The sequence below is a fragment of the Ctenopharyngodon idella genome, chromosome 4 (assembly GCF_019924925.1).
Source record: "Ctenopharyngodon idella isolate HZGC_01 chromosome 4, HZGC01, whole genome shotgun sequence".
In the NCBI taxonomy this organism is placed as follows: Eukaryota; Metazoa; Chordata; class Actinopteri; order Cypriniformes; family Xenocyprididae; genus Ctenopharyngodon; species Ctenopharyngodon idella.
The window spans coordinates 770,716-798,646 of NC_067223.1; the positions used below are offsets into that span (position 1 = coordinate 770,716).

Genomic DNA, 27,931 nt, shown 5'->3' on the forward strand with positions numbered 1-27,931 from the left:
ATCGCATGATCACATGATTGCATATTGTTATATATTGCAATGCTCTGCCAATTGAGCTACGCGAAAACCGAAATATGACGCAGATAAAAGGGAAGTGTCCTGTTGTCGATAGGGGCGCAACTTTAGCAAACGCTCCTATGGGTCGTATTTCATGAATTAAAATAAAAGTGTCCTGTTGTCGATAGGGGCACAACTTCAGTAAACGCTCCTATGGGTCGTATTTCAGGGAAGTGACAAATGACCTATATAGGCGTATTGGTTGCATTACATTATAGGCCTATCAAATATTTATTGATTTTCAAATCTATTTTACTCACCTTAATATCTTTTACAAGACAACTATTTACCACCCTATAAATGTATCAGTCATACATAGGGGCCTTAACTGATAAAGTCATGCCTTAGAGGTCATTTTTTTGAGAGACATCATGCTGTCTGTATTTTAGGCACTATGCCTGCTTCATTTTCAAATCCTTACAAGCTCTTTCAATGTTAGAACGGAGCACTTTTCTAAGAGGATATCCCATGGCAACCAAACTGGCACAAGAATCGTTGCACACAAAAAAACACACACTGACACACAACTAATACACACACACACGCACAAAATACTGGAACACGGCAATCGACTCTTATTTGGTAGCCTCGGGCTCTCAGGGTGGTAAAGTGATAATCCTATCAAACAACAGGTCGAAGTTTATTATCTGCAGCTCAATACCAGCCACAGGAACACCAGGGCATAGAAGGCTCCCCCCAGATACATAGAGAGAGAGAGAGAAAGGGAAACTTTTTGCCCTAGCCGGGACACTGGGTCAGTTTCTTTTGGTTCTGTTGTGAATGAAGGCACTGGATAGTTGGCACTGTCTAACAGACTTGTGGATACGTTTCAGTTCACCTCTAGCTGGTGGCATCTCCACTCACCTGACTGCAAAATAAAGACTTCTCAGAGGTATAGTTTTTTCCCTTCTGTTATAGTGTGGTAAAAGTTTAATGAGCTGGGAACTCTATTGTCTATTGATGCAAACCTTGTGCAATAAGATGTATTCAATTTCCTCTGTAGCTTGTAGCCACTTAAAAGCTGTTGAAGGATGCAGAGGAAATGTTGGAGATATTTCAAATACACTGAGAGCCTGAAGCAAACTTGACTCACATTGAATTGCTTACTGTGAATTACCATGGTTTAATGATACTGTTTCCAAATGCATAATGACTGTTCTTTAAACGAAAACAATGAGGCATCTGAGGGTGGTTTTGTTATGTATTGGCATGCAGGTTGGAGACTTTCAAGGCAGTTAATCACAAATAAAGTTGATGAATTCAACACATTAGTAGGACATGGATAAGAATTAGTATCTCCATTAAGTCAATCTGATAATCAGCACGTCTGTCAGGAAAGTTAATGATTCTCTTGAACTGCCCTTTCTCTGTAGAAGGAATATGGTTTAATTGGCTTTAAAGTCAAATTACAAGGTTGAGTAGAACAAGGGCATTTTATACAGATGCTCTATAGCTAAAACACATGCAAAAAACAAAGACATACAAAAACATGTAGTTTTTAATTCTGTAACTTGTATTGATCACAAAGCAGTTGTGTTGCCAGTATATGAAATTGTAAATATTAAACTAATCAACCTATACACCCTTATGTAATCCTTGTACAAAACTATGAGTCTTTATTTTATTGTGTACATGAAAACATACATAGACTATTATTCTACACTATAAAAATTGTGAATTTACAGTATATTTGTGGGTAATATTTCCTACACTTTTACAATTGTAATTTTTGACAACTGTCATCACAGTGAAGAATAGCGAGACATGATGATTAATGTAGCACCACTGTGCTGTGGAATCACAATGATTATCCATGTCTTCATTGCAATTATCTCATATATTTAAACATTAACTTTAATAGTGTGATAACATAACTAAGTTATAACCCCATTTTTTTTATTTTTATAAAACATTATACTATTTCTTTACTATAATGTACAACAACATTACCACTTGCAGTGATCAATGGTTCACTGCAGAAAAAAAAAAAAAAAAAAAAAAGATCTAGCCCGCATAGATTGCACAGTAAAATTCTGAATGCTGTACAACGTGTGCAGAATTAAAATGCCTAATATTCACCCATTGAGCGTTTTGCTGTCCATTGGTCATGCCTTAACTTTGCAATTTCTAGTATTGCATTAGTATTGCATTCTTCTCTTGAGCATTTAATAATTATTGACTTTTCAGTCTGAGTTAAATCTCTTTTTTGGCTCATTTTGCCTGTAAAAGAAAACCTGCCTAATAATTATGCACACCTGAATATAAGGGGTTTTTCATTTCCGTGAACAATTATATATCCCTTGAATGAAAAATCATTAAATACAAAATGAATAGTAGTTATTAAGATTGATGTGGTTTAGAATTGGTCAACTGTGCTTGGAAAAAAAAATATGATCAGAAAATCAACTTGCCTAATAATTCTGCACACGGTGTATTATTACTGTTAATATTTTAAAATCTTGGCTTTTTTTTTTTTTTTTACAGTGTAACATCATTTTTCCCAGAAATCCCATTTGAAGTGTTGTGTTTGATCAAGCAAACATTCAGAGTCAGTAGCCCTGCACTGGACAACTCAATAATACAATACTGAGGTGGAGTATTACCTGACTGTGGTGTGACGGTATTCCTGTGATGGGGAAGACTGGCCAGAGCACGGTGGACCTCAACTCACCCTCAGACGTGAAGCAGGCAGTCCCATTTGAGGACCTTCCTCACAACAGTGTTCCCGTAGAAGAGGAGAAGGAGAATAAAGTACCAGACAGAGGAGCGTGGAAGGGAAAATTTGACTTTCTGCTGTCCTGCGTTGGATACGCCATTGGGCTGGGAAATGTGTGGAGGTTCCCATATCTTTGCGGAAAGAATGGTGGAGGTAAGAGAAGACTGATAAAGCTATTATGGTTAGGCTGCTGAGAAGATATGCCTGGTTGGATCAATACGCTTTCCACATTTTTACCATGAAGGAAATACTCCTGCCAACATTCCTTTCAATCAATCAAATTTTAGGAGTAGGTTTAGGGCTGGGGTTGGTTTGAACAACAATCTTGTCAATTAATCAATCATTTGCCTCTGATGTACATAAGGGTTATTAAGTTTGGGATAGGAATAAGACTAAGTTTGAGAAGAATATTGTGCCAGGACCAAGAAATGTTGTTCATAGAGAAACATGTCCTACTTGGTAAATAAAAGCTCAAAACACTGATACCATGACCCAGAAACAGTTTGAGTGAGAATTGCAGAAACTAGATGGGCATGTGTAATTTACATTGTAGAATATCCACCCAGCCTTCACTACTGAAAAGACCATGCAGTGTGTTTCCCAAAAGCAAGAAATTTTGTTCATAGAGAAAATGTCATTCATGATATTGTTCAACTATGGCCGCAAGTTAGTTAGTGTGTTTCCTGAAATCATAGTTCCAACAAACATTCGCAAACAGCGTAGCAAATTGGTTATAAACATAGTTTCTTGTTAGTATGACGTGGAGATAATACTCTTGAGCAAAGAAAGCAAGCTAATGTATGTTTCATTCCGTATATATAAAATTTTCATTATACATATTTTATTTGTCAAATGAAAGTAGTGTTTTTGAAGAGTGCACATTTGCTTTAGTACCCTGGGGAAATTTGGAGTAAGAATAAACCCACAATTGAATTAAATATCTGGAAATTAAGCAAAACAGCTGAGAACAAAAATAGTAAAATTCTGGTGTAGGAATATTCCCCAGATGCCAAGTTTGTTATTTACAGCATTAATCTGACATTAACTCGATTTCAAAAAGATAAAGTAGCAGAAGTTATTACTCCACCGCCTGCACGACATTGTCATTAATGCCAATTCTATATTGTTGAACCAGTGTGGTTTGAAAAATGGATATGTTACAAAGGCACTAACGTTTTTGTGAAACAGTTGTGACAGGCTAGTTAATTTCTCCATGCATCATGATAGCTAATAGTGAGTTACTTTGTTGTATGGGAAACGCATTTCTGCAGGGATGATCACTAGCATATGTCACATTTATGGTGCTGGTCCTTACAATTGGATGTTAGTGTGCCTTGGTTCTCACCAGATTTTTTACTAGCTTGACCAGTAAGTCAACCAGCTTAAAAGTGCTGACATTCTAGGACATATAATTAAGAGGAATGATTTCAAAGTTTTCTACTGTAGAGCATATAACCCAATGACTACTGTACCAACACCAAAATACATTTCAGCTATACAAAAGATGATTGACCGAATGGCACATAGAATTGTGCTCCAGAATTTTTTTTATTTTCTTCTACATGCAAGTCTAGAAACTCTAGTGAGGACACATTTGATGTGAATCTGCAGCATTAGGATTCTAGGCACTATGTTTTTAAAGGGAAAATCTAGATCAATCCAAAATGAATGTTTAATGGCAAACATGTTCAAGATTATAGCAGACAGACTGTCGATTCAGTAAGTGATATGCAGTTTCCTCTCAAAAGCAGTTTATCTAGCATACTGAAACCGCTCTTCCATTCACTTCCAATAAAAAATGTGCTTTGCCTTGGAGACTCTCTTTAAAGTGGCTCTGATGAGACTGTTCACATGTCTAATGTGAGCAATCTCAGAATTCAGTGGAAGAGCTGGTGGGAGACCATTTCAAAGTTGGCTTAGATCTTACTGCAGATGTTATGCAATTTCAAGACTACAGAGAAGTCAAGTCTGAAAAAAAAGAAGAAAAAAACCTTTGCAAGTAAATTTTGTATTACTTGTCTTTAGGAGCTTTTCTCATCCCCTACTTCACTACTCTGGTGTTTGCTGGTATCCCGCTGTTTCTGCTAGAGACGGCATTAGGACAGTACACATCAGTAGGGGGGTTGGGAGTATGGAAATTAATACCCATGATGAAAGGTGAGAAATATTTACATACACACTAGCTATTTGGGGAGTTGTTACTGTGAGTTTTGTACTGTCATCAAATTACAATCTGTTTGAGCAGCCTGACTGTGTTATACATAATAACATTAAACAAATGTCCATTGGTGTGAGTTTAAGGCAGAACCACCTGTTTGTTCAACCAATGGCAGATGGGGGGTGTGTTTGAAACTTTTTTGAGTCACTAAATTTGTAGTTCTATTATGAACTTTATCAAAGTCTTTATTTTGTTTTTTTGGGTCTACTAGAATAGGTTTTCATGCTTTAATATTCAAAAAACATAATTTTTTAACATATTTTACATTTTACATATTGCACCACCTCTCTTCCCAGTCTGTCTGTAATGCTCTGTTTAGTTCCGGTCTCTATGAAGGCCCTCCTTCCGAAAAGGTTGTCAGTTGTTGCCAAAATTGTTGTCAATTCTAGGAATGCACGAACCTGTAGGATTTACAAGAACGCATATTGAGAAACAGCCACTAGCTAAATCATGAATTGCATACTATTCTTACTATTTCTGCAAACAGCAGTGTTATTTAATTTAAAAGCCGCGTTTCCACCGCAGGAACTTTCCCCAGGAACTAGGAACTTTGGGGTGGTACTCTGTGTGTTTCGACCACAGGAACCAGGGTCTAAATGAAGTTCCGGGTAAAAAATTCCCCCTCTGAAAGTACCTGCTTGCTAGGTAGTGCTTTTTTTTTGGGACTTGCGCGCTGAACATGCTGAATGGTTGAGTTTACCCAGAATTTTGATTGGTTAACTCCATGCAGAATTTTATTTGAACCATCTGTTTTTTTAAAGTCTGTTGCGTTGCGTGCAGTAAGAGTTGTTTGCTATTCGAATCAACAATGGAGTTTAAAAAATACGACCGATGGACTGACGATGAGGTTCAGGCTTTATTAAGCTTTTATGTGGAGGACGAAATCCAGCAGGAACTAGAAAGTTGAGGAAAGTTGGGGGTGGAGTTCCTGGGAAAAAAGTTCCTGGGACAAATTGTTCTGGGTAATTTTGGTGGAAACGCGGCTAAAGATAGTGGCTGCTATTGTCAGTTATGTCTAGATGGTTCTCCGAAAGTCTCATGCAACATTCATAGGCCTACACTGTGTTTATCCTGCAAGAATTTTTGCAGAGTGAGTTTTACCTTCTACAATCTATGGGCCAGATTTACTAAACAGGGCAAATTAATGTGAGAGCACAATTCCACAAAAAAAAAAAAAAAAAAAAAACGCAGATGGGAGTGGAAAGTTCAGCGTGTGATCAACTGACGACGTGCAAATTAAAGAACACAGACGCCACTGGATCACTTCAGTAATCTACCAAGAGCAACACAAATTAGCGTCTGGTTTAAGACATGGGCGGTAAATAATGGTGCAAATACCAGTAAATTGACTAGAGCAAAACAATCACCTTATTTAAATACTCTCCTCCCATTAATTTTGCATCTGAAAGGGAATCCTATCCTACAAATGCATATGCAAAAAGGTCAGCCGCAAATATTACCCTGTCCACGCCTTTTAAGCACTAATTTTTTATTGCGTGACTTTAGTAAATCCTCATAGTTTTGCAATGCCAAAAGAGGGTTTGCGCTGGCGCAAGTTGTAAATAAATCTGACCCAATGTGTCTTGGCATGATTTTTTTTTTTTTTTTTTCTGGTTATTTGTGGTTTATTATCTGAGGTTTCACTAATAAGCTCCTCTTGTGTCAGGTGTGGGTCTGGCTGCTGTGGTTTTGTCTTTCTGGCTCAACATTTATTACATCATCATCATTGCCTGGGCTCTCTACTACCTCTTCAGCTCTTTCAAAGCAGTGAGTGACTATCAAAAAGCACAAATAGACCAATACACATTCTCATACTCTCTCTCTCTCTCTCTCTTCTTTAAAAAACATTCAAAATGCTCCAACAACAGTCAGTTCAGTCAGTTCATACATTACATCAGAACGTATAGAACATTAAATAATAAAAAGTAAGTAATAACATTTTGTCAAATTATTTAATTAGTGATTCATATTATGAATATGCGCCATGCTTAATATTGTGTGGTGTTTACAGAATGACTGACTGTAATTTGTATTGTCCTACAATAACTTAGCCTTAAAAATGGTTCATCAACAATTTGCATAAGAATAATGTTTGTTTTATGATATCCTTTGATCTCGAAATTATAACTTGATCACTTAATGAAATAATGTTAGGCTATCACAAAGATTTCTTCATTGCATTCATTAGTTTAAAAGGTTTTGTGGTGTTCATTTTCACCATCCGTGTCTTTATCTGCCCCTGTGAATTCAGCTACACTTGTCTTGAATTTTCACAGACTTCTCAGAATTGTTCCTTCTTTCAAGTTCTCTCTTCCTCTCTTTTCTCTGTATCTCTCTCCGCCTCCTTGACCCCCTTAAGCTCTCTGTGGCTCTTTGCTCTAGAGAGTGTTTTAAAGGCTCCACAGAAATAATAACTGCCTCTATTTTGTGGAAATCGAAGTGCAGTTTCTGCCATGGGAATAAGAGATTGTCTCTAAAGCAGTGCAGAGGGAATGGGGAAAAAACAGGCCTTTGTTTTCTGAATGCATTGTGCTATTTTTTTCATTTGTCATTTATTGCTTTACTCATTTTGCTTTATTCTTTAACTAGTATAGTGGTGTTTGCCAAAGCTACTACTGCTCAAATAATAATAATAATAATTGCAACTAAATAAAAATGTATTATCGTTTATTTATCGTTTTATATTAAATGCAGTTAGCTGAACCACTTAAATAGGACTAAGTACATTTTTATATGTAATCTCATAATTCTATTGTCTATAAAATACAGTTAAAGTGTAATATCAAATGTACTGACAAGCATTTATGGTATACTTTTAGTTTGACATTATTAGTGTACATTTTAAAAATGTATGTAAATATATTAAGAAACATGAAAGTGTACCCTCTTTAAGTATGCTTAAGTGGTCTTTTATTCCATTAATATTTTATTATCTGCAAGTACAGTTTGTTTAAGTATTTGTTTAATTATTGAAATAGACTACAAGTGCATGTTGAATACAGCGAAGCTCACTTCCTTTTTACAAGGGTATTCCGAATCTTCACCCATTTTAATACTCTCTCTCTCTTTAGGAGTTACCATGGCAAACTTGTGATAACCCTTGGAACACTGATCGTTGCTTTTCCAACTACAGTCTGTTGGACACCACCAACCTGACCAGTGCCGTCACTGAGTTCTGGGAGTGAGTCAACACAGTAGTGATATTAACACTTTTGTAAAAAGTTTAATGAAGTTGTATTGTAAGTTAACTGATCAAATAGTTATTTTCCTGTCTGAGCTGTGCTTAGTGGTTAGCACATGTGCTTGGATCTGTGTGGAGTTTGTATCTGACTTTTTCTGATCGAGAATAACTTTCCTGTTTTGGTATCATTTACTTGACCTAAACCCATATGACTTTCATCTCTGGAACACAATAATTAGAATAATGTTCGCAATCACACTGATTTTTTAAGTCTTGATCTTCTCCACAGCACTTATAATCTCATGTTTGGTCTTGTACAAGTAGGCCTATACACAAATTTGATTGTTTAGTATATGTCATGCACAAGAACGAGATGAAGTTTGGAATCATTAACATCAAACCCTGATGTGTATGTTTGAATGTGCGCAAATGTTAAACTATTTCTTTCTTTTCTGTTCAAGACATTGACCAACAAAAGCATAATCAGACTAACTAACAGATATTTGTTATAGGAGGAACATGCACCAGTTAACAAATGGTTTGGAGGAACCAGGGGAATTGCGCTGGCCGTTGGTTGGAACTTTGGCGTTGTCTTGGATTCTTGTCTATTTCTCAATCTGGAAAGGTGTGGAGTGGACGGGGAAGGTGTGATATTCTTTCTATTCCTCATACAACAACCCAGAAAGTTGTATTTCCTGCATCTTACCTATCCTCACCCCCTTTGTGCATACTTGCCTTCTCTTTCATCTCATTTTTTCACATGCTTACTTTTGGTTTCTTCTTTTTCTTCTATTTCAGGGCAATCTCATATGAAAGCTTAACTGATCTTTTTTCAAAGCCCAGTAGACTTCATGGAGTTTTAAATTTGTTTTATGTCATTTTGTTATTTATTTCTACAAATCTATAGGAGAACTAAAAAAAAAAAAAGTCTTGGAAGCATTTGATGAGAAATCTCTGACTATTAATTGCAGACTTTCCTCAGGAAAAAGAAGCAGGAATCTCAAATGAGGAAGCTCAGTTTGATCTCATTACTTTCTAGATATAAAAGATGTCTTTATTCTGCATATTATACATTCTTGTTGCAAGTCCATTTTGTAACATGTGTAGCAGAATAGTGTAGCAGAAATTGCACAGTTTAAGCACTATGATGAGTAGCCAAAAGACATCAAATTGTAAGCAATTTTAATTATTATTATTTATTTTTTTCCTGGAGAGAAGGGAAAATTGCTTTCTTTATCTGCCCTTTCTCTGAGGATAATTGAATTTTAATGTGATCTCCACTCTGGGGAAGAAGAAATACATTTTCCGGCAGTCTATAACCTTGATGGACATCACTAATTAAGAACAATCATTATCCTACACAGCAAAAACTTGTTCCTACCCATCATCAAACAGAAGCCAGTGAAAGCATTACACTAATAAGTTAATAATGTTGTCCTCTACACCTACTTTAAATTATTCACTTTATAACGTGCTCTCTCTCTCTCTCTCTCCCCATTTATCTCTCGACAAGGTGGTGTATTTCTCAGCCACATATCCCTACTTCATGCTCTTTATTCTGTTTTTCCGTGGAGTCACTCTCCCTGGGGCGATAGATGGTGTTCGCTTTTATGTCACCCCGGACTTCAACAAGCTTTTAAAATCTGAGGTAAAATCCTGAAATTTATTTTATATTTGAAATGATATTTGATATATTAAATTATGAAATCTTGAATTTGAGTACTTAAAACATATGTACACCATTTCAGAACATTCCTGTTTAAAAGTGCTGGGGAATAACGTTTTTCAGCAGCTTGAAAGTAGTTCACACTAAACGTGAACTTGACCGAACAGAGAATGCATGTGAGAGTACAACTTAAGAAGTACACAAATGAGACTAATTAATCAAACACAGCTGAAACCAATGAAAACAAATGAGAAGTGGGAAAACTGAACAAAGGAAATGGGAAACTGATGAAAACATACTAAAAGTCCGTGAATAATAAAACATCTCAAGTTACTCATGTAATCATGGTTCCCCGAGAGGGGAACGAGATGCTATGTCCCAGCTGACTCTTTGGGGAATACCTTCAGCGTCTGAAACACGTGTACAACTAGTCCAATCCTGATTGGTGCGGCGTCACCTCGTGATGTGTGCCGGCGTAAGGCAGAAGCTATAAAGGGAAGCCGGCAACACAACAGCCTCAGCTTTTGATAGGCTGAAGCGAGCCGCTCCCAGGCATGCAGGAAGTATGGCAAGAGGACGTAGCATCTCATTCCCCTCTCAGGGAACTATGGTTACATGAGTAACCTGAACTCAAGAGCTCTGACAGGGCAAAGTAAATGTAGCTTCTCTTGTTCTGCCAACACATGAGGAGGAGGATAGAAAGCATGAAGGACTGTATACCGGGCCACATTAGTGGGTTCTATAGGTACATGACCTGGCCTTGGAGAATAACCTTCACCCTACCCGGGCGAACTCAATGCAGTAGGAGGCCACTGACAGGGCCTGCAGATGTCCTACTCTTTTAAGTGATGTAATTGCCAACAGAAATGCCATCTTTAGAGCAATACACTTAATTGTCACCGATTCCAAAGGCTCAAAGGGTGCCAAGGACAACCCTTCCAAGGTGATGGCTAGATCCGAGGATGGGTCTCTAACCTGAGCAGGCCTCATCCTCAAGGTACCACGAAGGAAATGAGACAGTAAATGGTGCTTCCCCAAAGATCCACCACCCTCAGGTGCGTGGAAAGCTAAAATTGCTGCCACATAAACTTTAAGTGTAGATGGGAAAAGGCCGGAAGAAAACCGGTCCTGCAGAAACTCCAGCACTGAAGCCACTGGGCAGTTAACTGGGTACACATTGTGCTCTCTGCACCACAAAGTGAAAACTCTCCACTTTAAAATATAAAGTTTCCTCATGGACGGAGCTCAAGAATTGAGAATGGTTTCTACCACCTCGGTGGAGAAACCTGCATTTAGGAACTGATCCCCCTCAGAGGCCAGACCAACAGATTTCACATCTCTGGCCGGGGGTGAAATATTGTGCGCCCAGCCTGTGTTAGAAGGTCCCTCCTGACTGAAATTTCCCAAGGGAGACTAAGAGCGCTGACAGGTCCGAAAACCATACTCAGGCTGGCCAGAATGGGGCTAAAAGAAGTCACACCCATCCTGGCGCACTCTTTCTAGATCTCCCGGGAGCAGAGCGATCGGGGGAAAAGCATACAGACGTAGCGAACAGATCCACTTCCGCTTGTCCGAACCTCCTCCAAATTAACTCCACCATCTCGGGGCGAAGTCTCCATTCCCGGGCCTCAGCCCCTGCCTCAACAGTATGTCTGCTCCCAAATTCAGGTGCCCAGGGATGTACAGTGCTCTGAGATACAACAGTTTTCCCTGATGCGCCAGTTTGCATTGAGGGCGAGACCTCAGACCCCTTTGATGGTTGATATAAGAGACCACCGACGCATTGTCCTTCCTTACTAAAACATGGTGGCCTCTGAGCTCTGGAAGAAAATACCATAAGGCTAACATTACTGCTTCTCTCCAGAGGACCTGGGCTGAGCGGCCCTCCATGATCGCTCCTCAGCCCGTGAGAGGTGCATCTGTTGACAAAATCTTTCAATGACAGGATGTCCCTAGGACTGGGCCCAGGGACAGGTTTCTTCGATATAATCAAGGAACAAAGGCATCTGTGCGTAACCTTGATCATGCGAAAAGGATTGCCCCTCAGGGAAAACCCCCTGGTCCTGAGCCACCACTGTAAAGGTCTCATGTACAACAGGCCAAAAGGTATTACATTGGACGCTGCTGCCAAGAGTCCTAGTCTCTGAAACTGTTTCACAGTGATTAGCTGGCCTAGCTTGATTCTGGACACCTGTAACAGAATCGACTTGATACGTGAGGGAGACAATTGTACCCGCATCGCAACCGAGTTCCAAACGACTCCCAGAAAAGTTGTTCTCTGTATTGAAGAAAGCATACTCTTCTTGCTGTTGAGTCTCAACTCCAAGCGCTTGATGTTGTCGAGCACGACATCTCGATGCCAAGCCGTCATTTCTCAGAGACTATTTATAGTCTCAGAGGAACCAGTGCCGCATCCATACATTTTGTAAATGTACGAGGGGATAATGCTAGGCTGAATGGAAAAACCAGATACTGGTATGCTTGACCCCAGAAAGTGAACCTCAGGAACGTCCTGTGTTGTTGAAGGATGGATATGTGGAAGTATGCATCTCTCAGATTGATTGTTACAAACTAGTCCTCGGACCTGATTTGAGACGTGATAAGAGAAATCATTAACATCTTCAACCTGTATCTCCTCAGAGACTGGTTCAGGTACCTCAGATCTATAATGGGATGCAACCCATGATAAGTCCCGACGTGGAGGTTGTGACTGTGGACTGCAGGAAGCGCTCATCCAGCTTACTTTTCCTAAGCGCTTCCTGCTTCTCGGCTGGCCATTCAGTATTTAATTTGGACACAGCACGAGAAACAACCTCCATGAGCTCCTCATTCTGCGGGGATATCGCTGGCAAATCACCAATATCACCTGCATCAATGCTTGGAACGTCTAGTTCCTCAGAACTAGACAATCCCAACATAATGCTCTCACTTGGGGCAGAAAAAGCCACAGAGCGGGCTTCCATATCCCGAGCTTGAGCAAAGGAACCAGCAGGTGAGGGCTGAGAAGGGGCCGCAGCCATCTGCAAACCCCCTGAATGAAGCTGCTGCTCTACCTCAGCAGAAGCGGGACCCGATCCGAGGGGAACGCGAGCCTGGCCGCTCTCTCAAACATGGCCAAGCGAGAGCAGTTCTGAGAGGGAGTGTCTCACAGTGTACACAGCCAGCTCCTTCGGGAGCTGACCATGCATAGACAGTCACAAAGAACACTTCACTGAAGACACAAAGCAGAGGCTAATGTGTTGCTTTCTGTAAATTTCACAGACAAGCTTTTGCTCTTTTCTATGTATGCAATTTTAGAGAAAGTTTATTGAAAGCTTCAGTATTTTACAGAAATTATTCAAAAATATGGTATCCTCAATTATTCCTTTTCTCTCATACCTTGTTACTTGACAAGCTACACTTTGTGCATTTACAGAAATAAGTGTATTTAAGTGCAGTTTACAGAAATCTGCTGTTTTGCTAAATCATTAGAAAATGCATGTTACTAACAAAAATAGTAATATGCAATGACAGTCGCTGATACTATTAATATTTCTCAATTTTCATTTCTTCTCAGGTGTGGTTAGATGCTGCCACTCAGATCTTCTTCTCTTATGGTCTGGGTTTAGGTTCTCTCATTGCTCTGGGCAGTTACAACTCCTTCAACAACAATGTCTACAAGTAAGAACTACTAGTCTCTGTCCAAATGTACAGAAATTATGTACATATGGTGTGTACTTGTCATGCAATCTGATGTGCAGAATTGCCTTTTCTGTAAAGTTCTATTTAGTTTATGCTGTACCATTGTTTCACTTTTGATTCAGTTGACCTGATTCTTGTTCCTTCTATAGAGATTCTATCATTGTGTGCTGTATAAACTCCTGCACCAGTATGTTTGCGGGGATCGTCATATTTTCCATTGTGGGCTTTATGTCACACATCACAAAGAGACCCATTGAAGAACTGGCTGCGTCAGGTCATTATGTCTCTTATACATTTTCAGTCCATTATTGCAAACCTTTGTGAAAAAGACGTACACTTTAGCATACTTTTAAAAAGAGTTATTACAAAAAATAAATAAATAAATAAATAAATTAAAGTAAAACTTTAAAAGAATACACTTGAGTGGGAATTGAATGTATTTTTTTTTTTATTTGGTGGGGGGGGGGGGGGGGCAATTAACATACAATTTAATTGTATGTTAATTGCAATTAAATTAAAAGTATGTAGTTTAAATATAAACATTGATTAAACATTGAAAAAAGTATCCAAGCAGGCAGGCAAACCAAATACCACCTCTAACATGTGGGAAGCATGTCTAGCATGTGTAACATGTGAAGTGACCAGACAACTAGGAAATGAAAAGACTGCAACTTAAATACAAAGCAAATGAGGATAACAATGATTAACACCTGTGCAGATTAAATGAATCTCCATGACAACTAAAGAATGGCGGGAAACTGAACAAAGGAACACATGTGTCTAAAAAAAACAAACTAAAAGTCCATGAAAATGAAACTAACAAGACATTACCGAAACAAAAAGACTTTAAAGTTGACATTTTTACTAAGTGCAATTTTTAAACTTTTTGGTGTATTAACAAACAGTCATGAAAGTGTACTCTCAAGTCAAGTCACCTTTATTTATATAGCGCTTTTTACAATGTAGATTGTGTCAAAGCAGCTTTACATTGATAAATGGTACATTATTTGGCTGCACAGCAGCTCTTAAAAGAATAGTGTCAATGCAGGCAGATCAAAGCACTGTTGAATATCAAATGTCAAGTCAAATGTCAAGTGTCCCCAACTAAGCAAGCCAAAGGTGACAGCGGCAAGGAACCCAAACTCCATCAGGTGACATCAGGTGGCAGACAAGTGGCAAATAGCTGTTTAAACTCTCTTAAAGTGGACATTATTACAAGCAACAATTATACAGTATTTCATTAATATATTATCTGCAAGTACAGTTTTAAAAAATATTCTTTTAAGACTTGAAGTACACTACAAGTACACATACAATTACTTTTTTATTTTTTTATTATTTTTATTTTTTTTACAAGATGAGTCACTGCAGTAACATGACTTTTGGAATTTTTGTTGTTGTAATGTTTGAAATGGTGAAATTGGGCTCATCTTTACACTTATGCTGTTTGATGCATGGTTTGTGGTTCAACATCAGGTCCTGGTTTGGCATTTCTGGCCTATCCACAAGCCGTCACACAGCTTCCCATGTCTTCACTCTGGGCTATTCTCTTCTTCTCAATGCTCATGATGCTGGGATTGGACAGTCAGGTACCACACACACACACACACACACACACACACACATACGATATAGGTGATTCTTATTTGACTTCAAAATCAGCTGAGAAAATGTGATTTGAGTTATTATTATTTTACAATCTATTTGATGAATCTAAATAATGTATTATTTGTAGTAGTTGACATGCCACAGACACTGTCGCTAGAGCTTAAGATGTATTAAACCCACAATACTACATTTAGCAGCATTGCACCATTATTCTTCTATAGATTTCAGAGCTTAATGATTTTTTAATGATTAAAACTAAACAATTTATAAATTATTCATGTGGTGTTACTTTAGTTTTGTTGTGTTAGGTGTGTGAAAGTTATGCCAAAGAAGATCACAAGAGAATTCAGCACATTAAAATGACTCTCTTCACATAGCCATTTTTGCTACATTGTTAGATAACATATAAAAACATAAAATATAGCAACAATTATATTTTCGTGTTTACTTTCTATTAATAATAAGTAACTCCAAGAATACCATAGGCATTAACTCTTTGAAACTTAAAACAAACTTAAACAATGTTATCATATAGATTCTTACTTGAAAATAATAATGAATAGACAATACTTAATTAGTTTTAGAGTTTATTTGGCCAAAATTTAGAAACGTATTTACTTTTTCTTTTTTTTTAAAAAAAAAAAAAGAAAAAAAGTAAGTTTAAAGTTACTCTAAAAGCTTTGCTGCAGAAATTCAGTCTATAAGGTATAAGGTGTTTTTATTTCCAAGTTCTGAAATAACTTGCTACTAAAAAATACTAATAATTTAATTTATAATGTTGATGTATATTAGGTAATTTATTAAGTGAAATTGCTCAAACATGATTTCCAATACTTTTTAGAAAAGTTCTAAACCATCATTAAAGCACTGTTTCAGTGCATGACGTGAGTGAAATAATGTGTACATGCACACTTGTCTGTGATAGTTTTGTACAGTGGAAGGCTTCATAACAGCTCTAATGGATGAATATCCCACAGTCCTGAGGAAGAGAAAGAAACTCTTCATCCTCATTGTCTGCATTGTATCCTTCATTATCGGCTTCTCTAACATCACCCAGGTATAGATGATCGCCCGAAAACTTCTGTTTTATTACTGTTTTATAACTGACTGTTCTCTTCAGCACCCAACTGCAAGTTTGGTTCTTATAGTAATGAGAGTGTTCTTTTTTAGGGTGGCTTATACGTGTTCAAATTGTTTGACTACTACTCGGCCAGTGGAATGTGTCTTCTGTTCTTGGTCTTCTTTGAGACAATCTCCATTTCTTGGTTTTATGGTACATCTCCTACAAACAGACTACACAGGATTGAGACAGTTTTAGTGTGACAAATATAAGTGATGGAAAGTTTCTTAAAAATGAACAGTTCAAGCTAACCTCTGTACAATTATGTTAAAGGGATATTCTGGGTTAAATACAGTCTAAGCTCAAGGTGCGGTCACATTTATCCTTGTTTGGTGAATTTTCACAGGCATTTCAATTGCGATTGGGAATTTCACATGAGGGCAAAAGATTTCCCCAAGTAGATTTTGCAATGGATTTGAGTTGATCACGCAGATTTGCCACACTGACCACCAGAAAGCTGCTTGATTTGAAAGTGGCTTCTGTGTAAGCAGTGCTTCATACATCATTGCACTATTGATTGACAATAGACAATAGAGCCTTTTGCTCGCAAATTTTCACCAAAATTCTGCTAATATGACTACACCTTCAGTTTGGAATAAAAAGGTATGAGTAGTCTTTACAGATATGTGTAAAGTAATTGTTAAAATTTTCTGTATGAAGTTATATCTTTTGATGTATTGATTTCCACTGCAAGTGCATTATTGCAAATACTGTTTAAATTTATAAACTTAAGATACAAGCCAAAATGACTTGAGAATCCTTACAGTACCTGAGAACAGGAGGGAGTCATATATGAAAGTTTATAGACTATAGGTCCCTGAACCCTTATACATACATATATGCATCTCTTCTCTCTCTTTAGGTGCAGAGAAATTTTATAAAAATATTGAAGAAATGATTGGTTATCGGCCTTGTGGCTTTTGGAAACAATGCTGGATTTACTTTACTCCAATAATTTGTTTGGTAAGTTCTTCACTTGCAACATCTCTGACATGTTTTCAAAGTTGAACTACTTTAAACTAGACAGGGTTGCAACTGAAAGATGCAACTATGGGTGTGTTCACACTTTTTATTTGGTTCTCTTGGTTCTTTTGGTCTGGACCCAAAAAAAAAAAAAAAAAAAAAAAAAAAAGAATTAGTCCTGGTTTGCTTAGCGTTCACCCTGTCATTTTTAACACCAAGCTTAAAGATACCAAAAAAAAAACAAAACGTTTTTATGTTTTCGAACCAAACATGCCAAGTGTGAACAAAACCTATGATTTAAATGATTTCATTAAACTGTATGATGAATTGAGTAATTTTATTATCCAGTTAAACGCTCATGTCCTTAATGAACTGAAGATTAATTTGACTTCTGTGTTTCGTGATTGTAGGGTGTTTTCACATTTAGTGCCATAGAAATGACTCCTCTGACATTAGGGAAGTATGTGTACCCGGCCTGGGGACAGGGCATCGGCTGGCTAATGTCCCTTTCCTCCATGATTCTGATACCCGGATATATCATCTATATGTTCTTCACGACCAAAGGCAGCATCCGACAGGCAAGAACTCTGATGGATTTAGTGCACTCTCAGATAAAAATGTATAAAACTTGTATGTTTTGGAGTACACCAGCCTGTCACTGGGGCAGTACGATGATGCATGTCGTACCCAAGTTTAGTAGATCCATGTCGCACAGTGTGATAAAGTAATGATCTTATAGGATTGCTAAAATCGTGCAGTGTATCCCGGGCTTTAGGTAGGATATGTAGAATATGGTCATGCAGAATAAGACATTAATAATATGTGCATTATAAGTACTAATAAACAGCCAATATCCTAGTAATATGCATGCTAATAAGCAACTACTTAATAGTGAGAACTGGACCCTAACTTGCTAACTAGCTTACTTCACTCTGAACGTTTTTTTTTTTTTTTTTTTTTTTTTAGAACTTTCATATCTTTCCTCTGAACCTCAAAAAAAAAAAAAAGAAAAAAATCCAAATCCTTCCTTTCTACAAATTCAACTATTTTTTTTTTCTTTAGCAATGCACAATAATGATGATTATTATTATTATTATTATTATTTTTCCTTCTCAGCGCTGGCACAAGATGACTAAACCAACAGAGCTTAAAATCTCGGACACAAATGATCTCACACAACAATCCTCACAGACAGGAAGTATGGATGAAGCTTCAGTCTGACGTCATTTCCTCTTTCCTGTACAATGGTCATTAAACCTATGGCAAAATAACTATTCCTCCATTCCATTCTTTTTTTTCTGTCGGAGAAACTACAACAGATTGAAGCGGACTACGCACATGTTCATCTGTTTTTCTTTGATTTCTTTCTCTACATCCCTCTCTTGTATCATGTAATATGAGGAGGCTGCAGTCTGTCTTCAGTGGAGAAAGCAATTTCAGTGACTATCAGTATAAAACTAGAAATAATCCAGGCAGTTGACAGGCCATTGAAAAGGCCTACATAACCATTGCATTCCTGTTATTTACAGTTCAATTTCTCACAGTATTTACCTCAAGTTGACGAGTGAATGCAAGTGTTTAGTGTTCTGTTTCTCTAGAATAACAGAATGAAAATGATACAAGGTAGTTGACACATAACACATATACACTATTTTTTTTTTATTTATTTTTTTTATCACCATTAAGATTTTAGGTTCAAATTCATATGAATGTATGAGGGAGAGTGTATATCTTAGGCCCCGTAACTGTCCACCATTTATTTTTTCACCATTTTGATAACCTTTTACCTTTACAAGCTCATTTTATATGGTGTTGCAGTGTGGTAAATTTTGCAGTAAACCTAGTCCCTCAGTTAATATCAGGTGAAAAAGGCTGCATGCATAATGATAATAGAAAAGTATTAGCTTCTGTTTAAAATGGATTCAGATGGAGATTTGTATGTCATACTGCAAGATATGTCAACTTTACAAAACTATTTAAGGTTAAGGTCTAATGAAACCTATATGAGATATCATAAAATAGACTAAAAAATGTATTAATTGACAGCTAATTAAATTAGTTTGAAAAACTTAACTCAAAAATAAGTTGTGTAAATTAGAGTTTTGTGCGAAACATTATGATTTGTTCATGTAAAAGGTAATTTTCTCATCTAATTCATTATTAAAACCGCTCCTTCAACAGGTTTTACATCATAAAATGTCTTTTCTGTGAACCTTGAAGATTTTCTGGGTTTTGTGCATCAGTTGTGGGATGGCATTATTGTTTTAATCAAATGAAAAACAAAAGGAAAACAATGCACGGCTTGCACAATCTTTTTGTTATATTAAAGTTCACCATTTCCATTACAGCATTCATGTTACAGTGTAGTAAGTACTAAGTGATGCTAATGAACATACTTAATATAACTTTTTTGAGCATGCTTGTAAATACATGTTAGTATTATTACTATTGTAATTAATTCTATTTACATATAATATGTGTAAGCATACACTGTAATAGACAATATGTTGGAGTAGAAAACATTTAATTTGAAAAAATGAAAACAAGGCTATGAGAAATAGAACAATCTGTACAATCCACTCAACTGTCAATCATTTAGGGTACGTTTACATGACAGCGATGTACTAAAAACAGAAACGGTTTTCCTTTGCATTTTTCATGTACAGGCGACAATGTCAAAACAATCCCCGTTAACATGGATCCGTGAAAACTAGTAAAAACGTTGTATAATGCATGTGTAACAGAAGTAAGCTAGTAATAGCTGTGTGGGTAAACCTCACTCCCCTGGCCACATGAGGCACACTAGCAAATGACACTAAAGACTATGGTCTTTAGCATCCTTGTTAGCGCACCCGCCTCCCATGCCGGAGACACCGGTTCGAATCCTGCTCAGAGTTGAAACAGGAAATTTGGGCGGGACATATCGAAGGGCTCATAGCTTTCATAGACATGAACTAAGACACTGATTTCATAAGTCTTTAACACTGTACAGGATATTGAATTTATTCAATATAGTCTCTTTTTCATTTTTCATCAAATTAAATATACCATCCGCTCTGATCAAGGTCTATGTGAAGTGTTACCAAAGGTACAAAGAGAACTTTTATTGTGATGACTGTATTTGTTTTTATCGTCATTTGCTGATTAATTTCAAATTCAATAAAGGCAAAAACAGAACTGAACTTAGTGATTTAAAAAAAAAAAAACGTCAGTAATTAAACAATAAGAATGTCTTGAGAGGGAACTATTGTCTTACTTTATTCTCGCATACATACATTAACAATCCAGTAGAGCACAGCAGCAGTATAAATGCCAAAAGCAATATGCACAGTGATATTTTATTACTGCCTTCCATTTTAGCAGCAGCTCTGACAGAAAAAATAAACATTATTAGTTAGCTGACCTCCGTTAGTGACCTTTGACCTGTGTTGATCCATGGCTCTACATTACAGATGCAAAAAGGTGCCCATCATTTGCTGATACAACAAACCACTCATGTCAAAAGGACAGTAAAGAAAAAACCAGACCACACATGTAGGCCTGGAATAGACAAGAAAACATGTTTAATAGAATGTAAATCTATCATATAGACAGAGTAAAACAAACAATTGTATAATGTGACGCCTTTCAAACACACTCTTAAATAACTTGCTAACACACAATAACTTGCTGTCAAAATTAGTGCTAATAAACATTTATGCTATGCTGCCTTCAAGTTCTCCTGGGATGTTTTAATGAGATGTAAAATCATCAGTACAACATGATGTGCATTCAAGCGATTTTGTTTTGGAATAAAATGTGCGCTTTAAGCAATTTTTTCTTCCTGTCTTTACTTCCGAACAAAGACAGTAAGCTTTTTAGCTCTACTGCTACAAAACAAAGGAGAAAGGATGCACATTAGTGTATAATTAATACCATGTCTATGTATTTTATAATTCTTGTGCTGCCACTAAGAATGATGAGAAACATGGTTTTATCACACAAGAGTGTCACCTCAAAAAACAGCTAAATGAGAGGAATTTCATCAACAATATGCTAACTAGCTTAACATACAAGCTAATGATGATTACGACATTATGGTGTTGCTCATGTGCATTCATCTCATAAACACTATCATTCTGATGACTTGAAGGCTGCATAGCACACCAGTGCAATAGCCCTTCTGCAGGCAAAACCAAGGTTAGCATTAGCATCATAGCCTTTGGTTGTGTGAAGGATTTAATTCAACACTCATCTGTTGGGTTAGATCACATCTTATTTGCTAGCCAGGGCACATTCGCTCAAGCATAATAAACTCCTCAAAACCAGGGTCATGCACAATTCATCTGGCTCCCCGTTTCCATCACCTCCACGCCAACTCCCTCAGGGGCCAAATGCAAGGCTACGAAAAGAGAAAGACAAAAAGTGAACTCCTGTCACTCAGTATTTCTTAGAAATTAAACTAGGACTGACTCTTTCTCCATTTTTCAAGCAGGTTGTGCAGTTCTCCTACGCACTTATTTTCCAGACTAAGCTGCTGTTGAAATGTTTGATCAACTCTTAGAGAATGCTGTCTGTTACTCTAAGGCTGGGATCTGTAAAGTATTCTGTCATTATTTACATACGCTTATGTTGTTCCAAACGTGTATGTTATTATTTTGTATGCAGTGAATATTTTGAAGAATATTCACACTGCTTTTTTGATACAATAGTGACATCTATGAATCCAACACTCTAAAAAATGCTGAGTTAACACCAACCCAAGTTAGGTTGAAAATAGACAAACCCAGCGATTGGGTTGTTTTAACCCAGTGGTTGGGTTAAATGTTTGTTTTATTTAACCCTATTGTTTAAAAATTACTACATGGCTGGCTTAAAATGAACCCAATATAGGTTGTAAATTAAAAATCAGACACATAATTACTAGAGGCAACAATAATAATCAAAAGGTGAACATTTATCAATAATAAATTTAATAAATGTTTGTTTAATTATTCATTAAATATTAATAAATGTTCATTTATTAAACATATTAATGTTAATTTCCAACATACTTTGGGTTCATTTTAAGCAAGCAATACAGTAATTTTAAACAATAGTTGAGTTAAATAAAATTACCCAGCAGGTTGGGTAAACATTTAACCCAACCGCTGAGTTAAAACAACCCAATTTCAATCCAACTTGGGTTATTTTTAACCCAGCATTTTTTTAGAGTGAACAAAGGCTCATTGGAAAAATATGCTTCAATTTAGCAAAACTCCAAAAACATAACTAAACATAAAATGCACTGCAGTTTCTAGCTGAAATTACCACTAGTGGCAATAAAATACCAACAACTTTTATTCCTTTTCTCAAAAACTTGCTTGGTTGCTCAGCAGGTACAGAATTGCACTTGCGATGTGTGAAACACAAGTCATGACACTCAATAAAAGAGCTCAAGGAATTGTAGAAGCAAGATAAAATGGCAATGGATTCTTTCAGGAAATGCATTTTTATCTCACTTTTGCTTCTATTAACACAATCGGTTAGGTTTAGGGTATGATTTAATATAGGTGGTACATTATTTTCAAATGCAATAGAGCATTAACCTTTTATTGACACTCACATTTCATTTCCAAACTGCAAACAACCAACGTAATAAAATGTTGCCACATTCTTGTACATTGATTTCAGAAAAAAAATGGAATGCGCTTTTAGTGCCACCCACTGAACATTTCATGTTCATAGTGCCGCAATGTGCAAGAAGCAACATTATATAATTTTGCAGAAATGTCACCACATGCATGTTTTTCCAATGAGTCTGAGTTGATGAAAGCAGTAATAAAGTCACAATTATTGCAGTTGTGAGATAAGAAGTCATAATTCTGTGACATAAAGTCACAATTACCTTTTTATTTTATTTATTTATTTATTTTTTAAAACTCTGACACAACAACAGGCTTTGATATGAAGAAGATTAAATAATGACAGAATTTCCATTTTGGAATGAACTATACCTTAAATGTGTGAGAAACAAAGGATGCAGCGTTCATTCATTAAAGTTAAGAAGAGAGGGATAGACAATTTGCTGATGTCCAGGTTATACAAAAAACTCATGTGTTGAGTTTCTCACCAATATATATGAAGCACCTGGTGTTCATCACACAAATCATCACTGTACATGGAAATAAAGACACAATGAGAAGAGGAAACAAAGATACGATTGGGAGCTTCAAACAGCAGCAATATAATTATGAAACAAACGCCCAATCATATAAGAAAACAGAGAAAAAAGGACACACAGCTACCTATGACACATCAATGGTGTTACGATTACGAATACTACAGCTTAAAGTCAACATGAAATCAAATTAACACACATTCCTGCCTTATATGCCTCTGAAACAACTTTGTTTTTCTCAGGTGATATTGCAAATAGCTAAATAGCTAAATAGATTGCTATTTAGGCAATATTTACAGTATATTAGGCCGTGTAAAGCGTTTTTTTTTTTTTTTTTCCAGCGGCTAGCATACTTTTCCAATTGTTTTCAATGGGAGCCCCACATTTTTTAAACGGCAGGAGCGTAACGAGGCGCTGAGCGTCTTTTTCACGCTCAAGTGCTGAGCGCTCAGTGTTTTTTACTGGTTGCCTCGAGTTGAAGAATGTTCAGCTTTCAGTTTTTACTGCGCTGGCTCATCACTGTCACTTTTTAGCCAGCCGTCCAATCAGAGTGGAGGAGGGGCAGGACAAATACAACACGGCCTCAACAAGCAGAGAACAGAACAAAATGGATAAGAAATTAATATTGCAGATCTCCGAACATACATAGCAAGTACTCTACTAGCTCTCAAGCACTCACAGCTAGGGGTCAGCAAAGCATCTAATGTCAAATTTAAAAAAAAAGAAAAAGATTCACCAACAGGGGCTATCGAGCATGAATTTCTCCTTTAAGGTCTTTTTGCACACTGAGTCCGAAATTCACGTCCGAAATTTCCGCACGTTAAAAAATAAATACGACCTCACGTTGTGTCAATCACATTTACACACTGTCTCCGAAACTTTCATCCGTCATAAAAAAATTTGGATCAGGTTCCATTTTCTGCATTTTTCGCATCCGTGGCATGCATTTTGAGAGACGTTTTGACAATTCAGAGCCACCGTACAAACGAACGCAAAATCCCGAATACCATCTGACAAGTTGATACACGTCGTCTACAGCACAAAGCAGTAGCACTGTATGACAAAGTGCGGAACACAAAGAGACAGAATATAAAGACAGACTGTGCCAGTATCGCTAGCAAAGCATCAAACTGAGCCACTGACATCCTGAAGTAAACTTAGAAATGCTCAGGATAATCACGCAACTCCTTGATGAGGTGGAACACTCTTTCCTCTCTACGCAATCTCTGGTTTGGATGGACCCAATATTTCCTCTTTCTTTTTCGCTTTTTAAGAAGAGAGAGGACAACTAAATCATGCTCACTGCTTGAAGACTCCATTTTGTATTGTTTTGCAATTTTTTTCACAACAGAGTCATTAATACGCATCGGACTCAGTGTCCAAGGTCTCTGTGGATCATGAATGCGAAAAAAAGCATACGAAAATTTCGGACTTCAGCCTCCACGTTCCTTAACATAAATTTATGTCTGGATCTATTATGGAAACACCCACTTTTTATGGTCCAATCAAAATTGTATCTAAATATCACGTATCACTTCACACATCATTAACACATTACATGGTGGAAGCAAAAAAGGTGGTGAATTCAGTTTCATGTTGACTTTGTGTTATAATGACAGCTTTTATCAGAAATGGTTGGACTGTGGGTAGTTAACATTTATCATAGCTAATTCTTTGCTGCTTTATATGCTGATATATGATAGCTACATACAAGCAAAACAAAAATAAACCATTGGACTGTTTTCCATTTAGCTGATAAAATCAGATCAAAACCAGACAAACATTTAGGTTAAAGTGTTCTGTGCCAACAATGTGCATCTCATTTGATGTTTCAAGTGTCACTTGGCTCTCGAAAATCTTCAAACAAGAGTTTTAGGAGTCAAACAGCAGATATAGATAGTGCTGATGGTGTGTCTCTTGGGCGTTTTATGTAGTTGTGAGTATTGATGAAGGAATATCACAATGAAACCATGTTACATTGTCTGAGTCATGTGACAACAGTGATGCAGAATTCTGTCATCTTTCACAGAATGTCAGACAAACATACAACGTGTCCAAAGATGGTTGCTGGGATTGAATGGCCTTTTCACAAGGGCCTTATACGTTCCAAGTTGCTACATAAAGTTCAAGTACAAGCATTAAAAGATCTCAGTCTTCTTTCAGGTACTCTCTGAAATTCCTGAGCGTGAGAACTATAGCCGTTGCAAACAGGGTTCGCTGGCTGTGATTGGCTCTTTTTTTCCCATCTTTGAGCCGGGATACATTGCCATACACTAAAAGCCCTTTCACATGACTCGGGCTTTAACACAGCCCTCTGCATGCTTTGACGTTCACAAAGGCAATTTTACGAAGTTGCTAGGTAGTAAATGGTGAACATAGTGAAAGCCAATGGAAGAGGTAACACGTATTTGTGTTTAAAAGAGGAAAAAAGTCCAACGCCAATATTTCAGCCTAAAAACCTAAAAACCATTTTATTCACTAACCATCCACAATCCAGTTTAAAAGCACTGTATGAGCTGGTATAGTGCTGCGCCATGTTTTTAAATTTTAAATTAAGTCAATGTAATTATTTTTTTTTTTTATCCAAATAAGACTTATTATAGGAAGTAATTCAACTAAAGATTCATGCTATTTGCATGCACTTGTACATATTTTTAGAGATCATAGCAGATATAATTCATCAAATGATGATCAAACAATGGAGACGAGTGTCATAAATGGCCATTAATACTTGTTCAGTCCACTGGAGCAATGCTGTACTGTCCTAGAAAAGCATATCAGATTGTAGTAGTCCGCTGGGATTGTGACATGAAAAATGTGTTTAATAATATTTTTGGCAATGTTTGTGCCAAGATTTGCGTGTCAGGTGCTAAAACAAGAACATGCAAATTAATGGTGATATAGGTTGATGCAATTCATTAGCGAATTCCCCTGGAATATTAAAGATATGTTTTTGCTGTTGTAGCGTACAGCTTCTCTGATCTCATCTTGTTTGCTCACATAATGATAAGTCATGCAAATTGTCTGGTAATGTTTGGTTATACTTCAAAAGGTCAGCAGAAAATAAGGGTCAAAGTTGAAATTTTCTTAATTTTGAGTCGTGTACGTCAACACATTGGGGAACAATGGTGTGAGTCATGTGAAAGAGCCTTAATACTTCCTACATTCTTAATTTACACACATATATCAGTTAAAAGGAGTGACATAAAAGACATTTTCAAAGACAGGTGATAAGGAAGTAAATCACATTTTACAGGAATACAACATCAGCCACAAGTGAGGGAAGAAACAGTTTGTGGTTACCACTTAAAAGTAAAAAAAAAAAAAAAAAAAAAAGTGTACCTGGAGGGAATCTAAATGATCGATATAAGCACAAATGTTTACTCTAGCCCTAAGCGTTCAAGAGTGCAAAAAGTCCACGGTGGAGGGTGTCCTCATTTTGGCACGTTTATCATTTTCCAGTCAAAAACATACACACACAATAAATAGACACATCAGTAGGATAATAAAAGCCAAAAGGGTGATTTTACACGTAAAACCAGCTCTCACACAAAAGCAAGTGTCAGTGGAATTGAAACGAATATTGTCGGGTATCACATTTTTCCGTGAAATCATTTTGTCTATAACAAAATGCACCAGAGAAATCCTGTCAAGGACAAGTACTCAACAATATAATCTCAGAGAGTGTCCAGAAAGACGAAAACCGTTAAGAAATTTGTTAAAACTACATAACGTTTCAAAATACACAGCAATTAAGTAAATCATATTTTTCTTATTAGTTGTTTCACATATCTGCAAAGTCAATAAAGTCTTCATATCTTCATGTCTGTTACCTTAAATATATGTATATAGATAGCTTTTTTCATTATATTTCTTTCATGTATATACATATGTAGATAAATACTGTAAAAGTGTGCCTGCAGTTTTGTTGGTTTGAACTCTACATTAGACTACGAGAGCCACTTGGGGTCCTCTGCAGTGCAAGGCGGGGATCTGGGGGTATATACTGGTGAGGGTGGTTATATGGTGGTGGTGGTGGAGGCAATGGAGGTTGTGAGCCATCGTTGCCCCCCTGGTTGCCTCCGCTGTCAGGTGAACGCACTGGTGTGGAGACCACAGACTGGATGAGCTGGTGATGAGTGGGGCTCTGGCTGAGGAACGCCTCCATGCGGCCGTGTGCGCCTTTGTCCAAGACGATGACCTTGACAATTTGCTGGCACTGGATGAGCGTGTCGGGTCGTATCTCGGTCAGGGCCACGGGCTGGTAGGAGTGCGAAGGTGTGGGGCTGGCGCGTTGCAATGGAGGCTGCTGGAAGAGCTCCCTCTGGTGGTTGAGAAGGGCAGCGTTCTCAGGGCTCGGCGGTGCCGCGTTGAGCTGGTACGTCTGAAGCCTGTTGTGAATTGACACCTAGTTTAGAAAACAGTCAGAGATAGCATCATATGTTATAAGACTGTTCTCCTACCGCCATCAGCCCTCCGGTGAACACACATCACAAAAGACATGCGTAAAGTGTTGCGTGGCACAAGGGGTTTGCTCGGTGTCTTGCAACTCGGACAGAGGGTGGGAAGCTGGAATCGGGGA

General features: G+C 37.3%; 2 protein-coding genes across 4 annotated transcripts in view; one reads left to right on the forward strand and one right to left on the reverse strand.

Annotated features, from left to right (window-relative positions):
• Nucleotides 1-625: 625 nt before the first annotated feature.
• On the forward strand, nt 626-26,685 carry slc6a1l (solute carrier family 6 member 1, like). The gene is made up of 16 exons (XM_051891108.1): nt 626-811; nt 891-949; nt 2,542-2,926; nt 4,799-4,930; nt 6,658-6,758; nt 8,063-8,172; nt 8,685-8,817; nt 9,686-9,820; nt 13,395-13,498; nt 13,669-13,793; nt 14,996-15,108; nt 16,053-16,184; nt 16,298-16,400; nt 17,110-17,210; nt 17,621-17,788; nt 18,327-26,685. The coding sequence occupies exons 3-16, from the start codon at nt 2,689-2,691 to the stop codon at nt 18,429-18,431; spliced, it is 1,800 nt and encodes a 599-aa protein (XP_051747068.1). The 5' UTR covers nt 626-811; nt 891-949; nt 2,542-2,688; the 3' UTR covers nt 18,432-26,685.
• The window catches only part of iqsec3a (IQ motif and Sec7 domain ArfGEF 3a), a 158,070-nt gene continuing 150,580 nt past the window's right edge, over nt 20,442-27,931 (reverse strand). For 2 of the 3 annotated variants that reach the window (XM_051891104.1, XM_051891107.1), the window contains one exon: nt 20,442-27,757. In XM_051891104.1, the coding sequence (XP_051747064.1) occupies nt 27,290-27,757 (468 nt within the window). In that variant the 3' untranslated portion in view covers nt 20,442-27,289. The remainder of the gene's footprint in view (nt 27,758-27,931) is intronic. The other variant, XM_051891105.1, reaches the window with a different exon arrangement.